The sequence below is a fragment of the Sorex araneus genome, chromosome 5 (assembly GCF_027595985.1).
Source record: "Sorex araneus isolate mSorAra2 chromosome 5, mSorAra2.pri, whole genome shotgun sequence".
NCBI lineage: Eukaryota > Metazoa > Chordata > Mammalia > Eulipotyphla > Soricidae > Sorex > Sorex araneus.
Window position 1 is genome coordinate 201,543,423 of NC_073306.1, and position 18,770 is coordinate 201,562,192.

Here is an 18,770-nt window from a genome sequence, read left to right on the forward strand (position 1 = left end):
AGATTAAATGCAGAGAGTACTGGCCTGTGTTCATCAGAGGAAAGAGCATTTCGTTTTCTTTTTTCTTTTCGGGTCACACCCAGTGATGCTCAGGGGCTACTCCTGGCTCTGCACTCAGGAATTACTCCTGGTGGTGCTTGAGGGACCATATGGGGTGCCGGGGATTGAACCTCGGTCAGCCGTGTACAAGGCAAACACCCTCCCCACTGTACTATTGATCCTGCCCCTTCTTTTCATTTTTATGGGTATTTTCTGCATCCTTTTGGAATTTTTCAAATTAGCAGCAGGAGTAAAATCTATATTTGTTTTCATCTTTAAGAGCAACTGCTTGTAAAACTATAAATGCAACCTTTAAAGGCGCTTTGCATCCTTGAAGAAAAATGAAAAAGTGAAAGCTCAATGCAACTAACAAAAGATGTAGCAGGGAAGAGAAATGGAAAGTATTTGAAACAGGCAAGTGTAAAAGGGCCAAGGACTTCACCCACCAATAAAACTAGAAAAATTCTATTTTTCTAATATTTTTTTCTAAAGGTGAAATATTAGAAATCTTTTAAAATAGGTTTTAAAAAGACACGAATGACTTACTTCAACCAGATAGTAGAGTATGAGAGATTGTAATCCTTGTTCTATTCCTATTTTTATCTTAAAGCAGAGATACTTAAAAAGCAACAGAAAAGGCAAGAAAATGCCTCAATTTTTAAAACGTATTGGGTCTCAAATTTTATTCAAGTAATAACATCCAAATATAGTTTTACAAAATACTCTTGGTGCTTGTATTATGCAAGTGAACAAGTAAATGGACTCAGGGGCTCTTTAAAGCCTGTGGCGAGTATGCCAAACCATGTGCCCACGTCTGCCTCCATGCAACCCTCTCTACCAGTCACTCACCTGGAAGCAGAAAAGACAAATGGAACAAATCACAAAATCTTCTCTGGATGCACTTGCCGACGGTAACACAGAGGTCATGTCATAGATGCCCAGGGTGAAGAAGAGGAAGAAGCCCAGCAAATGGCTCCAGATGTTAACCGTCTCATTGGACAGAATAAACAAACTGTAAAGCAAACAAACAAACACGCGACTCAGACTCACACCGTCTTCTCCTCTGTCAGCAGGCTCATGGACGCCCGCCCTTGCTGCTCCAGAGGTGAAATATCACTTAGTTAAGTTAATCCCAATTTTCTCCCATTACCAATTCTGAGGTCCCTTAGTATATATATATGTATATATATATATATATATATATATACACACATTTTTTAAATTTTTTTGTTATCTTACACCTTTTACCATACTTACCATTTCCTTCTGCATATTAGACTTGTTTACGTCAAGGGCCGAAGAGATAGTGCAGTGGGGAAGGTGTTCGCTTTGCACATGACTGACACACTTACATTTCTAGCATCTCACATAGTCCCCCAAACACTGCCAGGAGTGATTCCTGAGCACAGAGCTTTGGGCACTGCTAGATGTGGCCCCAATATGTAGCCCCCCCCAATCATCAGCACAATCATCATCATCATCATCATCATCATCATCATCATCATGTTGTTTATGTATGAATTCCATCTCTTCCTCTAGCCTTTAAGGAGCAGTCACCTTATGTCCCTACTGTACCAAGTACAATCCCTTGCCCAGATTAGATATTAACTGTCTGCATAAAGACAATGTGTGTATAGGAATTGAAAGTTAGCTAGCACACTTTGATGTTCAATAATAATAGGTACCTGAAAGCTCGCTAAACCTAACATTAGGCGCAGACTTGAAATACCTTTTTATTAATTAGTGAGTGTAAATGCAAAGTTATATGAACTTAAAAGCAGTGGAAGAAATACAAATCACTCTATGGGAAAAGGCCTTGAAGATAGGATGCTGAACCTTTACTGTGGCTATTTTGAACCCAACTAGCTTCAAAGGAGACATTAATTTAGTGTCAGGAGCACTTAACAGTAGTCTCATTATCAGTACTATCTGCTCTTTCCAAATGCCTGGAATAACTGGTTTCTGCTTTAATCTCGGCCACACAGGTTGGGGAAAGGTGTATTCTCCCGACAAGTCCAGAGCTCTGTGATCCCGAACGCGTCACCTGACCTCTCTGGCTTCTGCTCTTAGATCTGTAAAACAAGTGAGTCAGATCAGATGCTGCTCCAGGTCACTTCCGGCTCCTTAGTTTTGCAGCCATGGCTCAGGCTCATCCGATTCTGAAACTAATTAAATAATTTATCATAATGACTTAAGGTTAAATGTCTCCTGCAAACTCTAACTTCGTGTGTGTGTAAACTAGAATCTCTGACCTCTGCTGTTCCAGAATGCTTTTCAGAAAATAAATATAAAACTCTGAGCTACTGAATTTCATCTCATCTCCATGGCTCTCCTTTTCCCGTACCATAAGCACAATAGAGTCTCACACTATCCAATGATCATCAAGAGTAAAGTTTATTTGCTATTATTTGAGTTAGAGAATTAGTGAATTTCTGGCCTATTCCGTACAAGTATCAAGGACTTGTATGTGGGCAGGAGAAAATGGTGTAGGAATAAGAGAAATCTAAAGACTAATCTACAAGACTACTTGGGTAAATGCTATAGTCTGTCAGCTGCTGCCAACTTTTGTATAACTGGATTGATTAACTCAACAGAGAGGCACAATCTTGCCACTGTCCTGACACTTTGCAGTTGTGACAGAATGGTTGTGACATGTAAACCTCTCTTTATATCCAAAGTCTGTCCTGATTGCTTGTGACAGCTCAAAAGAGAGGGGCAGAGGTGGAACCTGGAACTAGCTAGAAGCTGGTCGAAGGGCACTAAAGAGAGTATCTGCAGTAGAGGATTTACTGGAATTGTGTAAAAAGTTATGCACATACTCTGTTCAACTTTGAAGTCGTTATCAATTACATATACATTGTTTTTATCTGTATCACTTTCTGAATATTTTTTAAAAACCGGAAAACGGGACAAGAACTCTCCAACTGTTTGTATCAGGTGCTACAGCAAGTAAAATGTCAGATCTGGATACTGAATGTTTTTTACTCAACTGCCTAAGATTCAAAGCAATACATACAAGAATGCAGAAGACCACTGCTTCTACGGCTGTGACATCTTTAGTGCAATTCAATAACTGCTCTACTTCGCAGATGTCCACATGCACACGCAGAACTCAGTTCTGAATTACTGTATATTTATTTATATACTGGAGCCCCTGGGGAGGAAAAGTTACTAGGATTCAATTCGTGAAATTCTCCCCACCGCCCCTTGAAGCCAAGCAGGGATGAACTGTAATATTTATTTTCTTGTTACTGAGCATCATAGAGCAATTCTTTTTGAGGGGTGGGGGGTGGATTAAACCCCAAATGACACACACACCCTAGGACGCAAGACAAGAATACTCCACCGCTGAGCTACTACCCAGCCCCGACCTAAGGTAAGTAAGGCTAGTGGGCGCAGGAAGGAGATCGTTCTGACCAGATCAAGGATGGCCGTGTGGCTGCTGCGGGCAGTTGGACAGCCCACATTCCAGCACTGGGGCTGGCTCCCACGAGTGACCTGGATCTTAACTCTGTCACAGCCAGCGCCTATATTTAAGCACACGAGGTGGTTTCGTAACACAAAGCTGTCCTAGGATCTCGCACACTCTTCTGGACAGTTTGGCTCTTTCTTTTTCCCTCCTTTGCCCCCGCACTCCCTTTCTTTTTTCTTTTCTCTCTCCCAGGCCTTTCGGGAACCCCAGCGTGGCCGTTCCAGGTCCTCTTGGCCTGTGCTTTCCCAGCCAGGCCCTTCCCACAAAGGTTATTGTGTAACCGAGGAGTCAGAGCAGTAATCAGTGCACCCTCTCTTTAACGTATGACACCCAGGCCAGACTTTTGCAACTTCCTGCGAACAAGGGCTGCGGGGTCTGCTGCGGTGCAGGTGACCTGGTGGAGAATCTGGGCACGCGACGGGGTGCCCAGTCCCTGCGGGGGGGACATGAGTCTGGGGCGCGCACACCCCCGCCCACGAGAGAACCTGTTTGCCACTATACAGGCATCGGTTTGGCCCCCAGCAGCTGGCTTCCTGGGGGGGGGGGGAAGCAGCCAAGCTCGGCCACAGACGAGGCTGGTGGTGGTGGTGGTGTGTGTGTGTGTGTGTGTGTTGGGGGGGGGTGACGGCTGCGGTCCGGAGCGTGTCACCTGGGGTCGATTCGACTTTGTCACCCCAACAAGCAGCAAACGGAGCACAGGAGAGCGCCGGGCGCCAGCTCGCCCTGCGGACCGCGGCTGCGATCGGCGGCGGGGCAGGGAGGGATGGAGAGAGGGAGCAGAGAGGGATGGATGAGGACCACGGGGCAGGAGGAGGTGATGGACACGGAGGGAGGGAAGCGGCGGCGACCAGACAAAAAGGGCGCGGGGGGTGGGGGGAGGAGGGGGGCGGAACCACCAGACGGTACCTTTTGATGCACAGTCGCGAGGGCAGGTAGGCCCGGTAGCCGTCGGTGATGTACGGGTTGTCCTTGAGGGACACGGGGATCTGCTCGTAGGTGTAGAGGCGGATGCCGCGAGGCACCAGCACCGGCCAGTACTGGTAGCTGCCCAGCTCGATGTAGTGAGCGCTCTTGAGCAGCTTCTGATGCATCCTCGCGCGCCGCCACGGCTCCCGGGGCCCCGCCTCCCCGGGGAGGGGGCTCCGCCGCCGCCGCCGCCGCCGCCGCCCCCGCCCCCGCCCCGGAGCCCCGGAGCCCGCACAAGCCCGGCGAGATGGCACCGGCCCGCCGCTGCCCAGGCCGGGCTGAGCGCACACACCCGCCCGCGCCGTCCGCGCCGCGGCTCCCGTGACGTCAGCACGCCGCGGCGGGCCACGCCCCAGAGGCGGGCCACGCCCCGGGGTGTGTGTGCTGGCTGAGGCCACGCCTCTTGGGCGGGCATTGTTCAGGGATACGCCTCCTAGGCGTGCGCGGGGAGAGGCCACGCCTCCATGGTGGGGCGGGCACTGGGAGGGGCCACGCCCCTGGGTGTGGCTCCGGGCGGGGCTACCCTCCTGGGGGCGGGAGCTGGACTAGGACACGCCCCCTGGGCCGGCGCTGGGCTGGCACTGGATGAGGGCATGACCCTGAGCGTGAGCCTGGCGGAGCTACGTCCCCGCCGGGCTCTGGGGAGACCACGCCCCCAAGGCGGGCCCGGGGCGGAGCCGCGAGGCCCGGGCAAGGCGGGGCGGGGCTGGGCGACGCGCACGTGGGCCGAGGGGCGGGACGCTGTCCCTTGGCTGCCGAGTCTCCCTGTGGCTGTCACCGTCCCTTCGAGGGGCTTGAAATGCGGTCGGGACGGGTTTGGAAAGGTCGAGAATAAAGAGGGTAAAACAACGACCCTAGCCGACCCTTCCGGGGTCGTGATGCTCGGCGGCTCGCACTGGGGGGTGCGCCGCGGTGAGTAGAAGTTGCTGCAAGAACAGGGACCAAAGGGTGTGTGCATGTGCAGTGAAGATGCACAAAGCCCAGAAACCAGAGTTTGTGCGCGCGTCACAGCAGAATCACGCTCGAGATAAATAAAGGCCGCAGAGTAAATAAATGAGGCGGGTAGACACTTGCTGGTCCGCGGGCCACCCGGGTTCGAGCCTCGCCATCCCATCTAGTCCCCCGAGCCCTCCAGAACTGACTCTGAGTGCAGAGCCAGGACTAAGCTCTGAGCACCGCCGGGTGTGGCCCAAAAGCAAAACAAAAACTCCAAAACCCCAAACAAACATACCAAGGACACTAAAAATAACCTCCCAATGTCTGTGCTTGAAAAAAAACATTCCCATATAATTTTACGTGTTAAAGAAAGCATATCGGAAGTGAGAAAACATCTGGACTTGATAGAATAATACGAGACTGGGGGGGGGTGCAGATATTGTGACTATCCATAAACTTCTAGTTTTATTTCTGGCTGAATTGCAATGCAAATGCGTATAGTGGTGACGTATGCAGAACCCTTTGCTCGGTAATTGGCATACAGTTACAACACGTGATCCGGACTACCTCCCGGTCATGGTAGCAGTAGTTGATGGCAATGGTTTACATCTCTGGTCATGCTACCTGGGTTTGAATTCTTTTTTCAGCTGACTTTTTCAGCTTTTTTCAGCTTTTGAAGCTGTGTGTTTATGTCTGCACCAAGACCTAACTACTGTGGTTTGGGTTTGTTTTATTTTTTGACTGTATGTTTTGGGGCGATTCCCAGCAGTGCTCATGGCTTACTCCTGGCTCTGTGCTCAGGAATCACTCTTGGCAGTTCTCTGGGCACCTCATGGGATGTAGGGATCAACTCGGGTCTGCAGTGTGCCAAAGTGCCTTACCCACTGTACCATGTAGCTCTGGCCCCACGGCGGCTTAATTACTTTATGTCTCGATTTTTCTGTTGGCAAAATAGGGATTATAATATAAATTAGATGTGTGAATCAGTATCAGGCTTACACTTTAGCACCTGATAAATGCTAACTTGCTATTAAAAGATCTATATTATTGGAGAAATCACATTAACAAATAAAACTGGAAAAAATGAGATATATCCTAAATTGACTTAAGTGTCATGTCAAGGAATTGAAACTTTGTCTCTAAGTTATGGGTGTAAAACAGATAGATAGCAGTCTACCGATCGCCCTGTGCATTAGCTCTGTTGAAGGCTATGTGTATGTATCTTTCGAGTGGAGGAGGGTCATGTGTGTGCATGTGAAATGCCACGCCACAGAATACTTCGGCTTACTTCTGCTGTGGTGTTTTGCTTTTGGAGCCACACTCTGCTGTGCTCCCTCTTGGCTCTGTGATCAGAAATCACTTCTGGCAGTGATCAGGGCACTGTATGCAGTGCCAGGGACCGGCCCTGGGTCAGCGGCATGCAGAGTAAGTGCTTTACCTTCTTTATTGTCTCCAGCCCCCACTGGCACCATCTGGGAGGCGCCTCGTACCTGTTCCTTCGGGTACCAATAAAAGAACCTTATTCCTCATTCATTGAGGAAAAAGTGTCCATGAATTTCCCCACTCAGACGGCCATCCAAAAGCAAATGGAAACTGCATTTGAACGTAGCCAAGAAGCTGAGTAGTGTTCTCTCACTTGCGGGTGATATGAAGACACATAGGGAGCAACCAATGACAGAACTGAACTTACCTTGGTGAGGGGTCCACCAGGGTTCGACCCCCAGCAACCCAGGTGGTCCCCCAAGCACTGGTTCCTGAACGCAGAACAGGGAGTAACCTCTCAGCACTGCCTGGTGTGACCTGAACCTAGTTATAGGAAGCAGGAAAAGTATCTTAATAATCATCTGGTCTCTGATTTAAACTTATAAAATACAAAAAATAATTTGTTTTGTTTTGTTTGTGTTTTTGGGTTCCACCCGGCTGTGTTCAGGGCTTACTCCTGACTTTGTGCTAGGAGTTACTCCTGGCAGTGCTCAAGGGATCATCATTTGCTGTACAAAATTTAAGAAACTATAATCAATAGCGCAAGAAGTTGACATACATTTGCATCTTGGGGCAGTTTTGGGTACTGTAGGGAGTGCCTGTCAGAATAAAAATATAAATGCAGTTATATTTATCAGGAATTTAAAGGTCCTACCTTGCAACGTGATTGGCTATTCATCGGTGCTATCTAGGCCAGTCAGGAAATAGGCTTCATCTATGGCATAAAACCGGAAAAATCAAGGCTGATTTCACTCTCTAGAGAACTCTGTTGAAGTAGAGCCGACATCAGCGTACTGTCTTCATTAGTCAAAGGCCAGCTTGCTGGCTGATGCCTTGGTGATGTGGCCCGTTAGGAACTGGTGGAGAATAGCTTCCAAGGTGAGCGGGTCACTGCGTGCAGTGGAACCCCGAGGAAATGGAACATGGATTAGCTTGCAAAGAAGTGCGGGAGACTGTGAGAAGTTCCCAGCATCGAGTGTTCACAGGGACGAGCAAATGAGGAACTAGAAGAGGAGGAGGTGGGAGCCAGAGGGAGAAAAGGGAGCAGGAGCTGCCTGTCTTCTGGGGGATCCACAGGCTCGCCTGAGCCCAGGACCCCGGGACCCTGGGTGCCACTATTATCAGGGGCAGGGTGAGCACAGCGCCACCAGCTGGCCATCCTGCACATTGCAGGGCCACTGGGGAGGTGGGGCTTTTTTTTTCTTTTTTAAGTTTTTCTTTAATGCCTTCAAAAACGGAAACATTTTTATCAATCTGGAATGGTTCCTATGACCATCAGAATGGCCGAGATATTGTGACTATCCATCCTCTATCGTCTTTTCTATTTAGCTAAATTAAAAAAAATTTTTTTTTGATTTTAGGGCAAAAGTATATAGGACCTATCTATATAGAAAACACAAGAAAATTGTGTTTTCTATTTCTATCCTGCAAGCAATCGGTCACTCATTGGTCACTTATTTAGGCAGAGTGCTCAGCGCGCGGCCAGCGCACAGGAGCTGGAAAGAATTTGTCTGTTACTGTGCAGCAACGCAGGAGTCCTGCAGGTGTCGCTCTTCTCCAGCAGATGGTCACCCGTCAGCCCTGCCCGCTCACCGGGATAAGGCTGAGTGCTGGGAACCTTTGTTTTAAATGCTGTGAAAAACATATTCTTTGTATCTGAGCTAAACTTCCTATATGAATCAACCTGCCCCTCAGGAAGTTCGATTAAAAGCATTTATTAAAAGCAGAAAACTTGGCTCACAACCATGTTTGACTTGGCAATTTAACCTTTATCTTGAACCTAAAGGAATGAATGTCATTGATGATCCCATTTCTCTCAAGAAATCTGAAACAGTTTTGTTGTTGTTGTTGTTGTTTGTGTTTGTGGTTTTGGGCCACACCCGGAAGTGCTCAGGGCTTACTCCTGATTCTGTGCTCAGTATCACTCCTGGCTGGACTCAGGGGAACTGTGGTGCTGGGGATGGTAGCTGGGTCTGCCGCGTGTCACTCGTGCTAGAAACTTCAGCTGGGGGCTTAGATGAAGAGCTCTCCACTCCCCTGCACTTTATTTTTAAAATGCCACCTCTAGTTCATTTCTGATTTGTCTTCCCTCTTCAGCGGTGGTAGGGACACTATTTCAGCTTATGGGAATGATTTTTTTTGGGTGAAATAGCACTGTAGCACTGTTGTCCCGTTGTTCTCGATTTGCTTGAGCGGGCACCAGTAACCATTGTGAGACTTGTTACTGTTTTTGGCACATCGAATACGCCACGGGTAGCTTGCCAGGCTCTGCCGTGCGGACGGGATACTCTCGGTAGTTTGCCGGGCTCTCCGAGAGGGACGGAGGAATCGAACCCAGGTCGGTCGTGTCAAGGCAAATGCCCTACCTGCTGTGCTATAGCTCCAGTCCTTTGGGGTGAAATATGGCAGGTTAATTACCATAGACACCTAATTAATACCTAGTCTCACTTTTTCACTTTTGCTCCCCTATTCACTTGTGGATATCTTCAGTGCTCTCCCAGATTATTTATACTCAATTGAAGTTTGTTCCCAGGGTCAATATAGATCTGAGAGCTCCTCCCAGCCCCCCAAATTCTTTGCATTTTAAATAAATCCCTTGTTCAGGGGATTCTGAATTCTTGCATGTTTCTCCTCTAACAATCCTGGTCCTGCTTCTCGTGGTCATTTCCCTGTATCTGTCTGGTGGTTGTCCCCGCTTCCTCTTTCTCTTCCGTTCTTCACCCGGGAAGAATGATTATGTGAGATCTGACACAGGATTCTTTTTTTTATGGTAAAGAGTGCTATTTTTATTTACATCCTATATCTTACTAGTATCATTCTTTTTTCCTTTACTTTCTGGGAATATTTCTTATACATCTATTCAATATAATTTTTCATACCCAAAAGGTGAATTTGACTTTCTTTCTTTAATTTATTTTTTTATACTTTATTTATTTTTAATCAGTGAGTCACCGTGAGGGTACAGTTACAGATTTATACATTTTTGTGCTCATGTTTCCCCCATACAGATTTCGAGAGCCCATCCCTTCACCAGTGCCCATTCTCTACCACCAGTAAACCCAGGATCCCTCCCACCCTCCCCAGTCCCGTCTCCCCCCACCCCAAACTGCCACTATGGCAGGGTATTCCCTTTTGTTCTCTCTCTCTGATTAGGTGTTGTGGTTTGCAATAAAGGTGTTGAGTGGCCATTGTGTTCAGTCTCTAGCCTACATTCGGCACGCATCACCCTTCCCCCCACATGACCTCCGACCACATTTTACTTGGTGGTCCCTTCCCTGAGTTGCCCAGAATGATAGACCAGCCTCCAAGCCATGGAGTCAACCTCCTGGTACTTATTTCTACTATTCTTGGGTGTTAGTCTCCTTGTCTATTATTCTATATTCCACAGATGAGTGCAATCTTTCTATGCCTGTCTCTCTCTTTCTGACTCATTTCACTTAGCATAATACTTTCCATGCTGATCCACTTATATGCAAACTTCATGACCTCATTTTTTCTAACAGCTGCATAGTATTCCATTGTATAGATGTACCAAAGTTTCTTCAACCGGTCATCTGTTCTAGGGCACTTGGGTTTTTTCCAGATTCTGGCTGTTGTAAACAGTGCTGCGATGAACATATAAGTACAGATGTCATTTCGACTATACTTTTTTGCTTCTCTGGAATATATTCCCAGCAGTGGTATTGCTGGGTCAAATGGGAGCTCAACCTCTAGTTTTTTGAGAATCGTCCATATTGTTTTCCAAAACGGCTGAACTAGTCGGCATTCCCACCAGCAGTGTATAAGGGTCCCTTTCTCCCCACATCCTCTCCAACAGTGGTTGCTTTTGTTCTTTTGGATGTGTGCCAGTTTCTGTGGTGTGGGGTGGTATCTCATGGTTGTTTTGATCTGCATCTCCCTGATGATTAGTGATGTAGAGCACTTTTTCATGTGCCTTTTGGCCATTTGTATCTCTTCCTTGGGAAAGTTTCTGTTCATTTCTTCGCCCCATTTTTTGATGGGGTTGGATGTTTTCTTCTTGTACAGTTCAACCAATGCTTTATATACCATTGATATCAATAATATACTTTCCTATTCTGTAGATAGTCTTTGTATTCTGGTCACTGTTGACACAGGATTCTTGTCTCAAGGAAGAGGTGGCTGAACGGCCACAGAGCACAGGACATACTGCCTAGCTCTCATTCATTTGCTTCCCTTCGGCTTCTTGAATCTAGTATTTATCGCCTCTGAATCCCTAGCAAGTCTAGTGTCCGGGACCCAGTAAACACTCATAGCATGCGTGTTACTTACCAAAGTCTTACAAAAGAAAAATCTCACTTCTCCTATAAACCAGTATACAACATATAATAAGAAATAGGCTCCTTGATAATTAGGCTCATGGCTTCATCGCATGTTACTGTGAAGGAATGAACCATTAATGAAAATGAGCATCTTTTATTTCTGTTTCATGTCATTTTGGAACATTAATATTTGGAACACTAAGGGCAGGAGCTTATCTTTATATTTTCAGATTGCCGACTCTGCAATCTCTAGCACATAGTAGTCCTTCAGTACTTGCTAAATATTTGCTGAAATAAAATTCAAGAAGCTACCCACAAAACGGTCTAGATAATCTCCTGCAGTCAAAGAAAGAACAGCCTCACTTTTACACATATATTGGGAATATTCTCCTACCAGAGGCTCCCAAACTTAATTTACCCCCTGACCCTTTTCTAAGCAAAAGTAAATCACTCAGCATCCCCTGGGAAACCTACCTTCTTTATCCCACAGTCAGAAACCAAATATTTGCAGGGCTACTTACTGCCTTTCAAAATCATCCCAGTACCCTCCGGGGGCCAGGAGGTTCTCTGGGAAACACTGTCCTACCACAGGGACCTAACGGGCTTTCCCGGCACTATTTAGAGGTGGATGCAATCCTAGAAGCTCGTGCTGCTTAGAGCTAGAGAGTTATCTGGCAGGAAAACAGAAATGGGGCGTTCTCCTGAGTTACTGGCTGGGAGCTCCCCAGGGAAGGTTCTATGTATTTCTCACTTCTCTGAATGAACATTCAGTGGGCATATCATCTTCCACTCAACCAAGTCTTGCTGGGCAATTCTCTTACTGGCATGTAGGGAAAGAATGTAGGAGGACGTTTGCAGATTCCAGCCTGCCACAGGGTACTTTTAGCCTGTACATAACTGAATTCGTTGGGAAAAAACTTGGTAATGCAACACAGAACAGGTAGGGGGCAGTGCTGGAACACAGTATATTTGAAAGGCAGCATTACCAAAGAGCAGAATTGGGCAAATTTAAGGGATGGATTCTTTGGAGTTAATTGATGGAACCTTGTTGCTATAACAGCAGTCACTGCCGGCATCAGCACAAATATTAATGGCCATCAATTTCATGGCTGAAGAGCAGTGATTTCTTTGAATTGAAATCTACTGATTCTCTTAGTTCATTGTGTTTTCAATTACACTATGATTTCTTTTACTAAGCATGCTTATTTATTAAAATGGTTGTATATTTTTTCTGGTTAGAACAATAGTGAATTATTTTTATAAAACTCCAAACTTAAAAAACGTGGTTGTTAAAAAAAATAAAAGTTTCCCTTATTCCGATGCTGTCTCATTGACAAATAATGTTAACACTTCAGGAGATACTCTTATAAATATAGATATTTCCTAGAAGTAAACTTTATAACTTGCTTTTAATAGACAGATGCTCTGGATACTTGTTAAAGCTTTATGTAGAGTGGGCTTAAAACTTGGTCAGTGTACTTACCTAGGTTAATGTTACCTAATTCTAGGCACTGTTTTGATTGTTTGCTAATAAACGTGGATACCTTTTTTTAAAAAATAAGAAATATATTTTATTTTTCTAAAAATTAAAATGTTATTAAAGCACCGTGAATTGCATAGTTATTTATAGTTGAGTTTTCAGCCTCCAATACTGCAGCATCCATCACATCACCTGTGGTAACTTCCCTCCACCAATGTTCCCAGGTTTTCTCCAAATCTCCCCCACCCCCAATCCTACACTTCTAAGTTGAGTTGTTAGCGTTCAGGTCTTTTGATTTCACCCAAAGCACAGCTGTTGATGCTGTGCTTTGGGTGTTTGACTCTATGGTTCCTTAACACCACCTTGTGGTACCTGGTTCCCCTGCCCTGGTCCCTGCTGTTTTTCATCTGTCCTTTTCCCCTCCCCTCTACTCTTCCCTTCTTCTTTTCCCTCTATTCTAGGGTCAAGGTTGATCAGGGCATCCACCCTTTAAAACATCACATTTCCTCGTCCAGTTTTTCTAAATACCACATATGAGTGATAACATGCAGTGTTTATCCTTCCTCCTTGGGATTCATTTAACATAATGTCTCCCAGTTCCATCTATGTTAAAATGAGTTGCATGATCTCATCATTCCTTATGGCTGTGTATATATACCACATTTGTATATAGTCCATTGTGTATATATACCACATCTTCACGATACACTTATCTGTTGTTGAATATCTAGGTTGACTTTATGTCTTTGTTATTGTACCAAGTGCTACAGTGAATAATGGTTTGCATATGTTCTTCCGAATAAGTTAACAAAGCCCTTGGGATTGATACCTAAAAGTGGAAGTGCTGGGTCACAGGGGAGCTAAATTCTGAGTTTACTGAGTACCCTTCATACTATTTTCCATAGGGTTAAACTAGACAACATCCTCACCAGTCATTGAGGAGGGATCTTTTTTTCACCACATCTCTGCCAACAGAGACTGTTCTCAGTATTTTTTTAAATTTTTTTAAAAAATTAGTTTAAAATAGGAAAAAAGCCACCACCGTTGATACAATCCTAGAATCAAAATTGATCAGATTAACAAAGCTGCGATATCGAAATCAACAGATAGAGAAAATGAATTTATGTGAAAATTGTCGCATCCCATTGCAGGGTGGTGCAGTCCGTGTTTAAGAGTTCAGTCAGCTGTCTGTTGCTTTAGGAGGTGTCCAGGGACTTTAGAATCCATGGTCGGGGCCAATGAGTTGACATGGGATGTGGGTGTGGCTGCTGGAACTTTACAAAGTATGGGGGACTGGGAAGAGGCTACCCCCCGCCCCGGCCCCAGAGCCCCCCCACCAGACTTCTCAGCCTGGACGCTGTGCACTTGAAACTATTCACAGATCGGAGCACCTGCAGAGAATATTCGTGAAGGGGTCAAGACTGGCCCTTGGCATGGCAGTAGTGATGGGGTGAGGGTGGGCTTCTGGAGCTCTGACTGGGTATGTTCAGCGATATCCCCAGTGTTTCGGGTGTGTGCCAGTCTCACTGGTGTAAGAGGATATCTCATTGTCTGCTTGATGATGAACATTTTTTTAATGTGCCTGTTGGCCACCTATTGGTCTTAGAGAAGTGCCTGTTCGTTTCCTCCCCTGTAAAGAACTACCCCTGTGCGTGAGGGATGTGTGTTCGCGGGCTCTCTGGGCAGCTCTCTCTCACTGCTCGCGTTCAGTGCTCTCGAGCTGCTGTGTATGGACAGGATCGGGATGGCTGTAGGCGATGGGCAGGCGAAGGAAGAAGGAGGACCTGGCAGGTTGCTGTTTAGTTACCGTTTATTCAATCTCTCGTCTTCCCCATCTCACGTATTCTTCCTTCCTTGCCCCTCATTCCTTGATCCCAGCACTCTGGATTCTGCTACTGTTGCTTCTCTGGGATTCTGCCCTCTGGATTCAGACTCTCTGGATTCAGATTCTCACTACTTCTCTTGGATTATGACCCCTTCAATTTCTCACTCCACCCCTTTTTATATCTCTCCACCTTGCCCTCAGGGCCCAAGGAAGCAAAAACAACATAAGGAAGCCTTTCCTGAGGGCCCATGGGCAAAATATCACAAGGTGTTTTTCTCCTTTAGTTATTTTTGTATGGACACAGTAAGAGATACATTGAAGCTTGTAGGGCAGCTTTTTCTGGGAGTATCTTGCCACAGACTCAAGACTACAGAGCTCAGGCCAGATTCATCATTCCTAACTCTAGCAGGGTCCAAATCTAGTTATTACTTTTTAGATCATGACAGAATTTGTCCACGACCAAGTTCTTAACTTAGAGTTAATCATTAGGCACTTTGGCTAGGCCCATCTCGATGCCAGGGTAGCACATAGCTCACCACTTGCCCTGGGTCCATCCTGTCCTTCGTGAGGACCCTGACTTTGGGGGTGCTAGAAGTAAGGGCAGCTGAGGCTTAGGCCGAGAGAACAGATGCCCAGGAGGAAAATATCTTTTAGAGTCAAATGACTCCCACATAACAAAAGCATAGCATTTACTACTGTCTTCCTGTGCCCATACAAAAAGGACATTGTTCTGAATATACTATACAAAGAACTTAAGGAGAAGAGAAAAACAACATTTACAAGTCAACTGAGCACAAAGAAAGAAGTTACAAATAGGCACAGAGGAAAGGGAATACTGTGATAGGAACAACCCAACAACAACCCAATAAACCTAAACTACCTGAGGCTATGTTATCCCACACTCCCCATGTTTTTTTGTAAGTGGTTGGGTCATACATGGTGGTGCACAGGGATCACTCCTGGCAGGCTGGGGGGTCCATATAGTGTGCAGGGATTTGACCCGGGTCAATTGCATACAAGGTAAATGCTTCACCTACTGTAGTAATGCTCCAGTCCCTTCTCTACCTATTGTTTAATGGGATTTTTGCATAATTTTTGTTACTGCTGTTGATCTTTGTGAGTGCTTTATAGATCCTGGATATCCATCCTTTATCTCATGTGTTGAGTGGAAATATTTTCTCCCACTCAGATGTGGTTTAGTTTCAGCCCATGTTTCTTTTGCTGTACAGAAACTTTTTAATCTGATGTAGTCACATTCGTTTAGTTTGGATTCTGTAGCTTTTGCCAGTGGTGGCTTTGTCTCATTAAAGACTCCTTTGAGGTCTAGGTCTTGGAGCGTTCTGCTATATTTTTCTCAATGTACTTTATAGATTCGGGTCTGATCGCAAGGTCTTTGATCCACTGTGAGTTGACTTTTGTGCATGAGTGAGATGTGGACCCAGCTTTAATTCCTTGCATGTTGCTATCCAGTTCTCCCAACACCATCTGTTGGAAAGGCTGTCCTTTATTCCAAATGTGGATTACTTTTAAATTACTTGTTCCTCAAGCTCTTAACAATTGCTTTTCTTTTTTTCCTCCCATATTTGCTTTATTGTGATTTTAGACCTTTTAATTTGTAACACATGGTGTGATTCAAACCATGAGTCTTAGCATCTGTCAATGATAAGATGATTCTTCTTGGTGAGATAAGGAGGGCTTCCAATAAAGTCAAAAATAAATTCGACTTTTCATTGTTATGCTGTTAGTGACTACAAAGAAGAACTTATAGGTAATACGTTATTTTTCCATACTTAAGCTTCAGTCAGTCTCCTAAATTATCTCTTAAATTTCCACACAAAATGAAAAATGGAGGTGGTGCATTTTCCAAAGCAAAACTCTTTGATCCCCAAAGTTAGTCTCCTCTGTCATTTGTGACGGATTAGCTGACATTAATCACTCACTCTGAGCACTGTTGTATGCTCCAGTCACCGTGTTGCACGGGACGGTCTGCGGTGGGCAGCCGGTGCATCCATAGGGATAAGCTCAGTGGCGCCCACTTTAGTAGTGCCTCACTGTCGTGGAGATCCTGTCGCTAATGCTGCTGACTTAGGTTCTGGTTATTTGCATTTAATTCTTTCTCTTACTCCACTTAAAACTATTTATGTTTCATTTCCGTCTTTTAAGCTCCATTTTTAAAAACTGTTATTGAGGCAACCTGGTTTGCAGTTGTGCTAGTGTTTGTTCTTTTGCCCCACACACAGCACCAAAGTGCCGAAAGTCCACTGTCTACTATCTTCCACCATTGTTCCCAGTCCTTTTTCATCTGTCCTGTCCCTCAAATTCAGTAACTTATAATAGTGTTACATCCATACACTTATACTACATTAAATAGTACTTAATAAAGTACCTATTTATATGTTACAAATAAGGAGCTATACATTTTTTTTTGGTACTAGGGGAATGTGCTTGAAATTTTTTCCTGATGATGATATACAATAATAGAAGAGACTTTAAAAGAAATTTATTAAGAGCAGGAAAATTTCTACTTTCTTCTTGGTATGCATGATTGTTAACCTAATGCTTGCCTATGTAAGATACTAGCAAACATTGTTAACTAGGTGGCCTAATAGATAAGCTAATAAGTCAAGTGATTATATCTGATAAGTAAGATTATCTTAAGTTACTGTTTAGTAAATATTTTAGTATACTAAGAACTAAAATATTGGGTGATCAAACAACTGGATTGTAGGTTTTGATCTAGATCCTATGTTTGGATTTATTAAAAACTGATTTGGCTTGCCATGTTATTTCCCACCCCCCCAACATTCTACCAAAATGATAAATTATCACAGAATCAATGGTGAGTATGATTGAGAAATTTTATGTAGCTCTGTCTTCCAGGATTCATTTGTCTTCAATTATTACCAGAATCTCATCAGGGGCTTAGCAATGGCATGTTCTCCACAAACCTCGTTTTCTCATATCTTTGTGTGTCTTCTTCCTTAGATGAAAGGTTTATGTGATTAGAGCTGTACAAGCATTCTGAAAAGGCTAGCGGAACTCAAGTTCTAGTGAAATCTTCTCCATTAACACTGGTTTCCTCCAACCTTACTCATTAAGGCAGTTGTGATGGGACGAAGAGACCTGCCAACAACAGCCACCCCCTCCCAGTTTAGTCCTTCATATCATCTGGTAGATATTTTCCCATATCATTGCTATTTGTGACATTCGTGTTTTGCTACTGTGGAAACCAGAGTCTGGCATATAGTAGCTACTGAAAAACTGCTGACAATGTCACGTCTTCTCTATGTGATTTCCACTTGGGTACACATGTATGTCCGTGTCTTTGTCAGTGGACACGGTGGTTTTGTAATGGCCATGTCAAAGTGGGGGAGGGGAAGTTCCCTCCATGCCTCAGCTAAGGATGCCTTGATCACTTGATTCTTTCAGCATCAGTCTTCCTATTGGTGGGAGAATGGCGATTTTGCCCTTCTTTGTGAATTCGCACTCCGAAGCAAATATACAAGTAGAACCAAAAGGTGGGTTGAAATCTGCCATAAACCTTTTTATCGTGTTTTCCAATATCAGGTTCAGCTTGCTGCATTGCTGATGTTCTCTTATTTCACACGATTATTTTAGCGATATGAATGGCACAGAAGTGGATATATCAATTTCTGTAGATGTGGGCATGTTTTAGAGTTCACCCCTGAGTTATATGTTTTGTTGCTGCAGATGAGACAAACCTTTCACTTTGGAGTCTAAATCTTTTGATTGACTCTCGGGTGCTCACATAAAGGAGGCAAGTGCATTTTAAAGCTAAAAATTCACCAAAACTAGTTTCCAGCATGAAGGGAATGATAAAGTCTATTTCATTTACAGTAGTTTTAGACTTATGTGCCTCAGTACCATTTTTTTTCTCCTAAATTCTATACCAAATAATCTTTATAATCTCTTCTCAATTGACCCTCTGTAACTTTAGACTTCACTTCTGCCTTCAGATACATATCACTGTCTCTGTCTGAAACCGCTAAAATTTTAGATATACATACTGTTTTTCTATTGTACTTCATATCATCTGGCAGATATTTTCCCATATCATTGCCACAGCTACTACTCCTTTTGCAGCTCTCTTTCTGGTCTCTGCATTGCTTAAAGGTAGGCATGTGACTATCTTCTTATGTGTCTGTGGACAATTTTCTACTGCAACTATTTGCAAAGAATACTTGGGAAAGTCCTCTTTCTTTTTTGCTGTCAAAAGGTAGAAACAGTGATAGGTAATGGTGATCATCATAGTTCTGAAAGGCAAAAACT

The 18,770-nt window shown here is 44.6% G+C and overlaps 1 protein-coding gene across 3 annotated transcripts in view; it reads right to left on the minus strand.

The window, feature by feature from the left end:
- The window catches only part of PAQR3 (progestin and adipoQ receptor family member 3), a 27,869-nt gene extending 23,089 nt beyond the window's left edge, over positions 1 to 4,780 (minus strand). For all 3 annotated transcript variants that reach the window (XR_008630120.1, XM_055137376.1, XM_055137375.1), the window contains exons 1-2: positions 4,418 to 4,780; positions 889 to 1,051 (exon numbers count right to left, since the gene is read on the minus strand). Coding sequence is in view for 2 of the 3 variants with exons in the window: in XM_055137376.1 (XP_054993351.1) it covers positions 889 to 1,051; positions 4,418 to 4,602 (348 nt within the window). In the remaining variant the exon portion in view is untranslated. The remainder of the gene's footprint in view (positions 1 to 888; positions 1,052 to 4,417) is intronic.
- Positions 4,781 to 18,770: the final 13,990 nt, after the last annotated feature.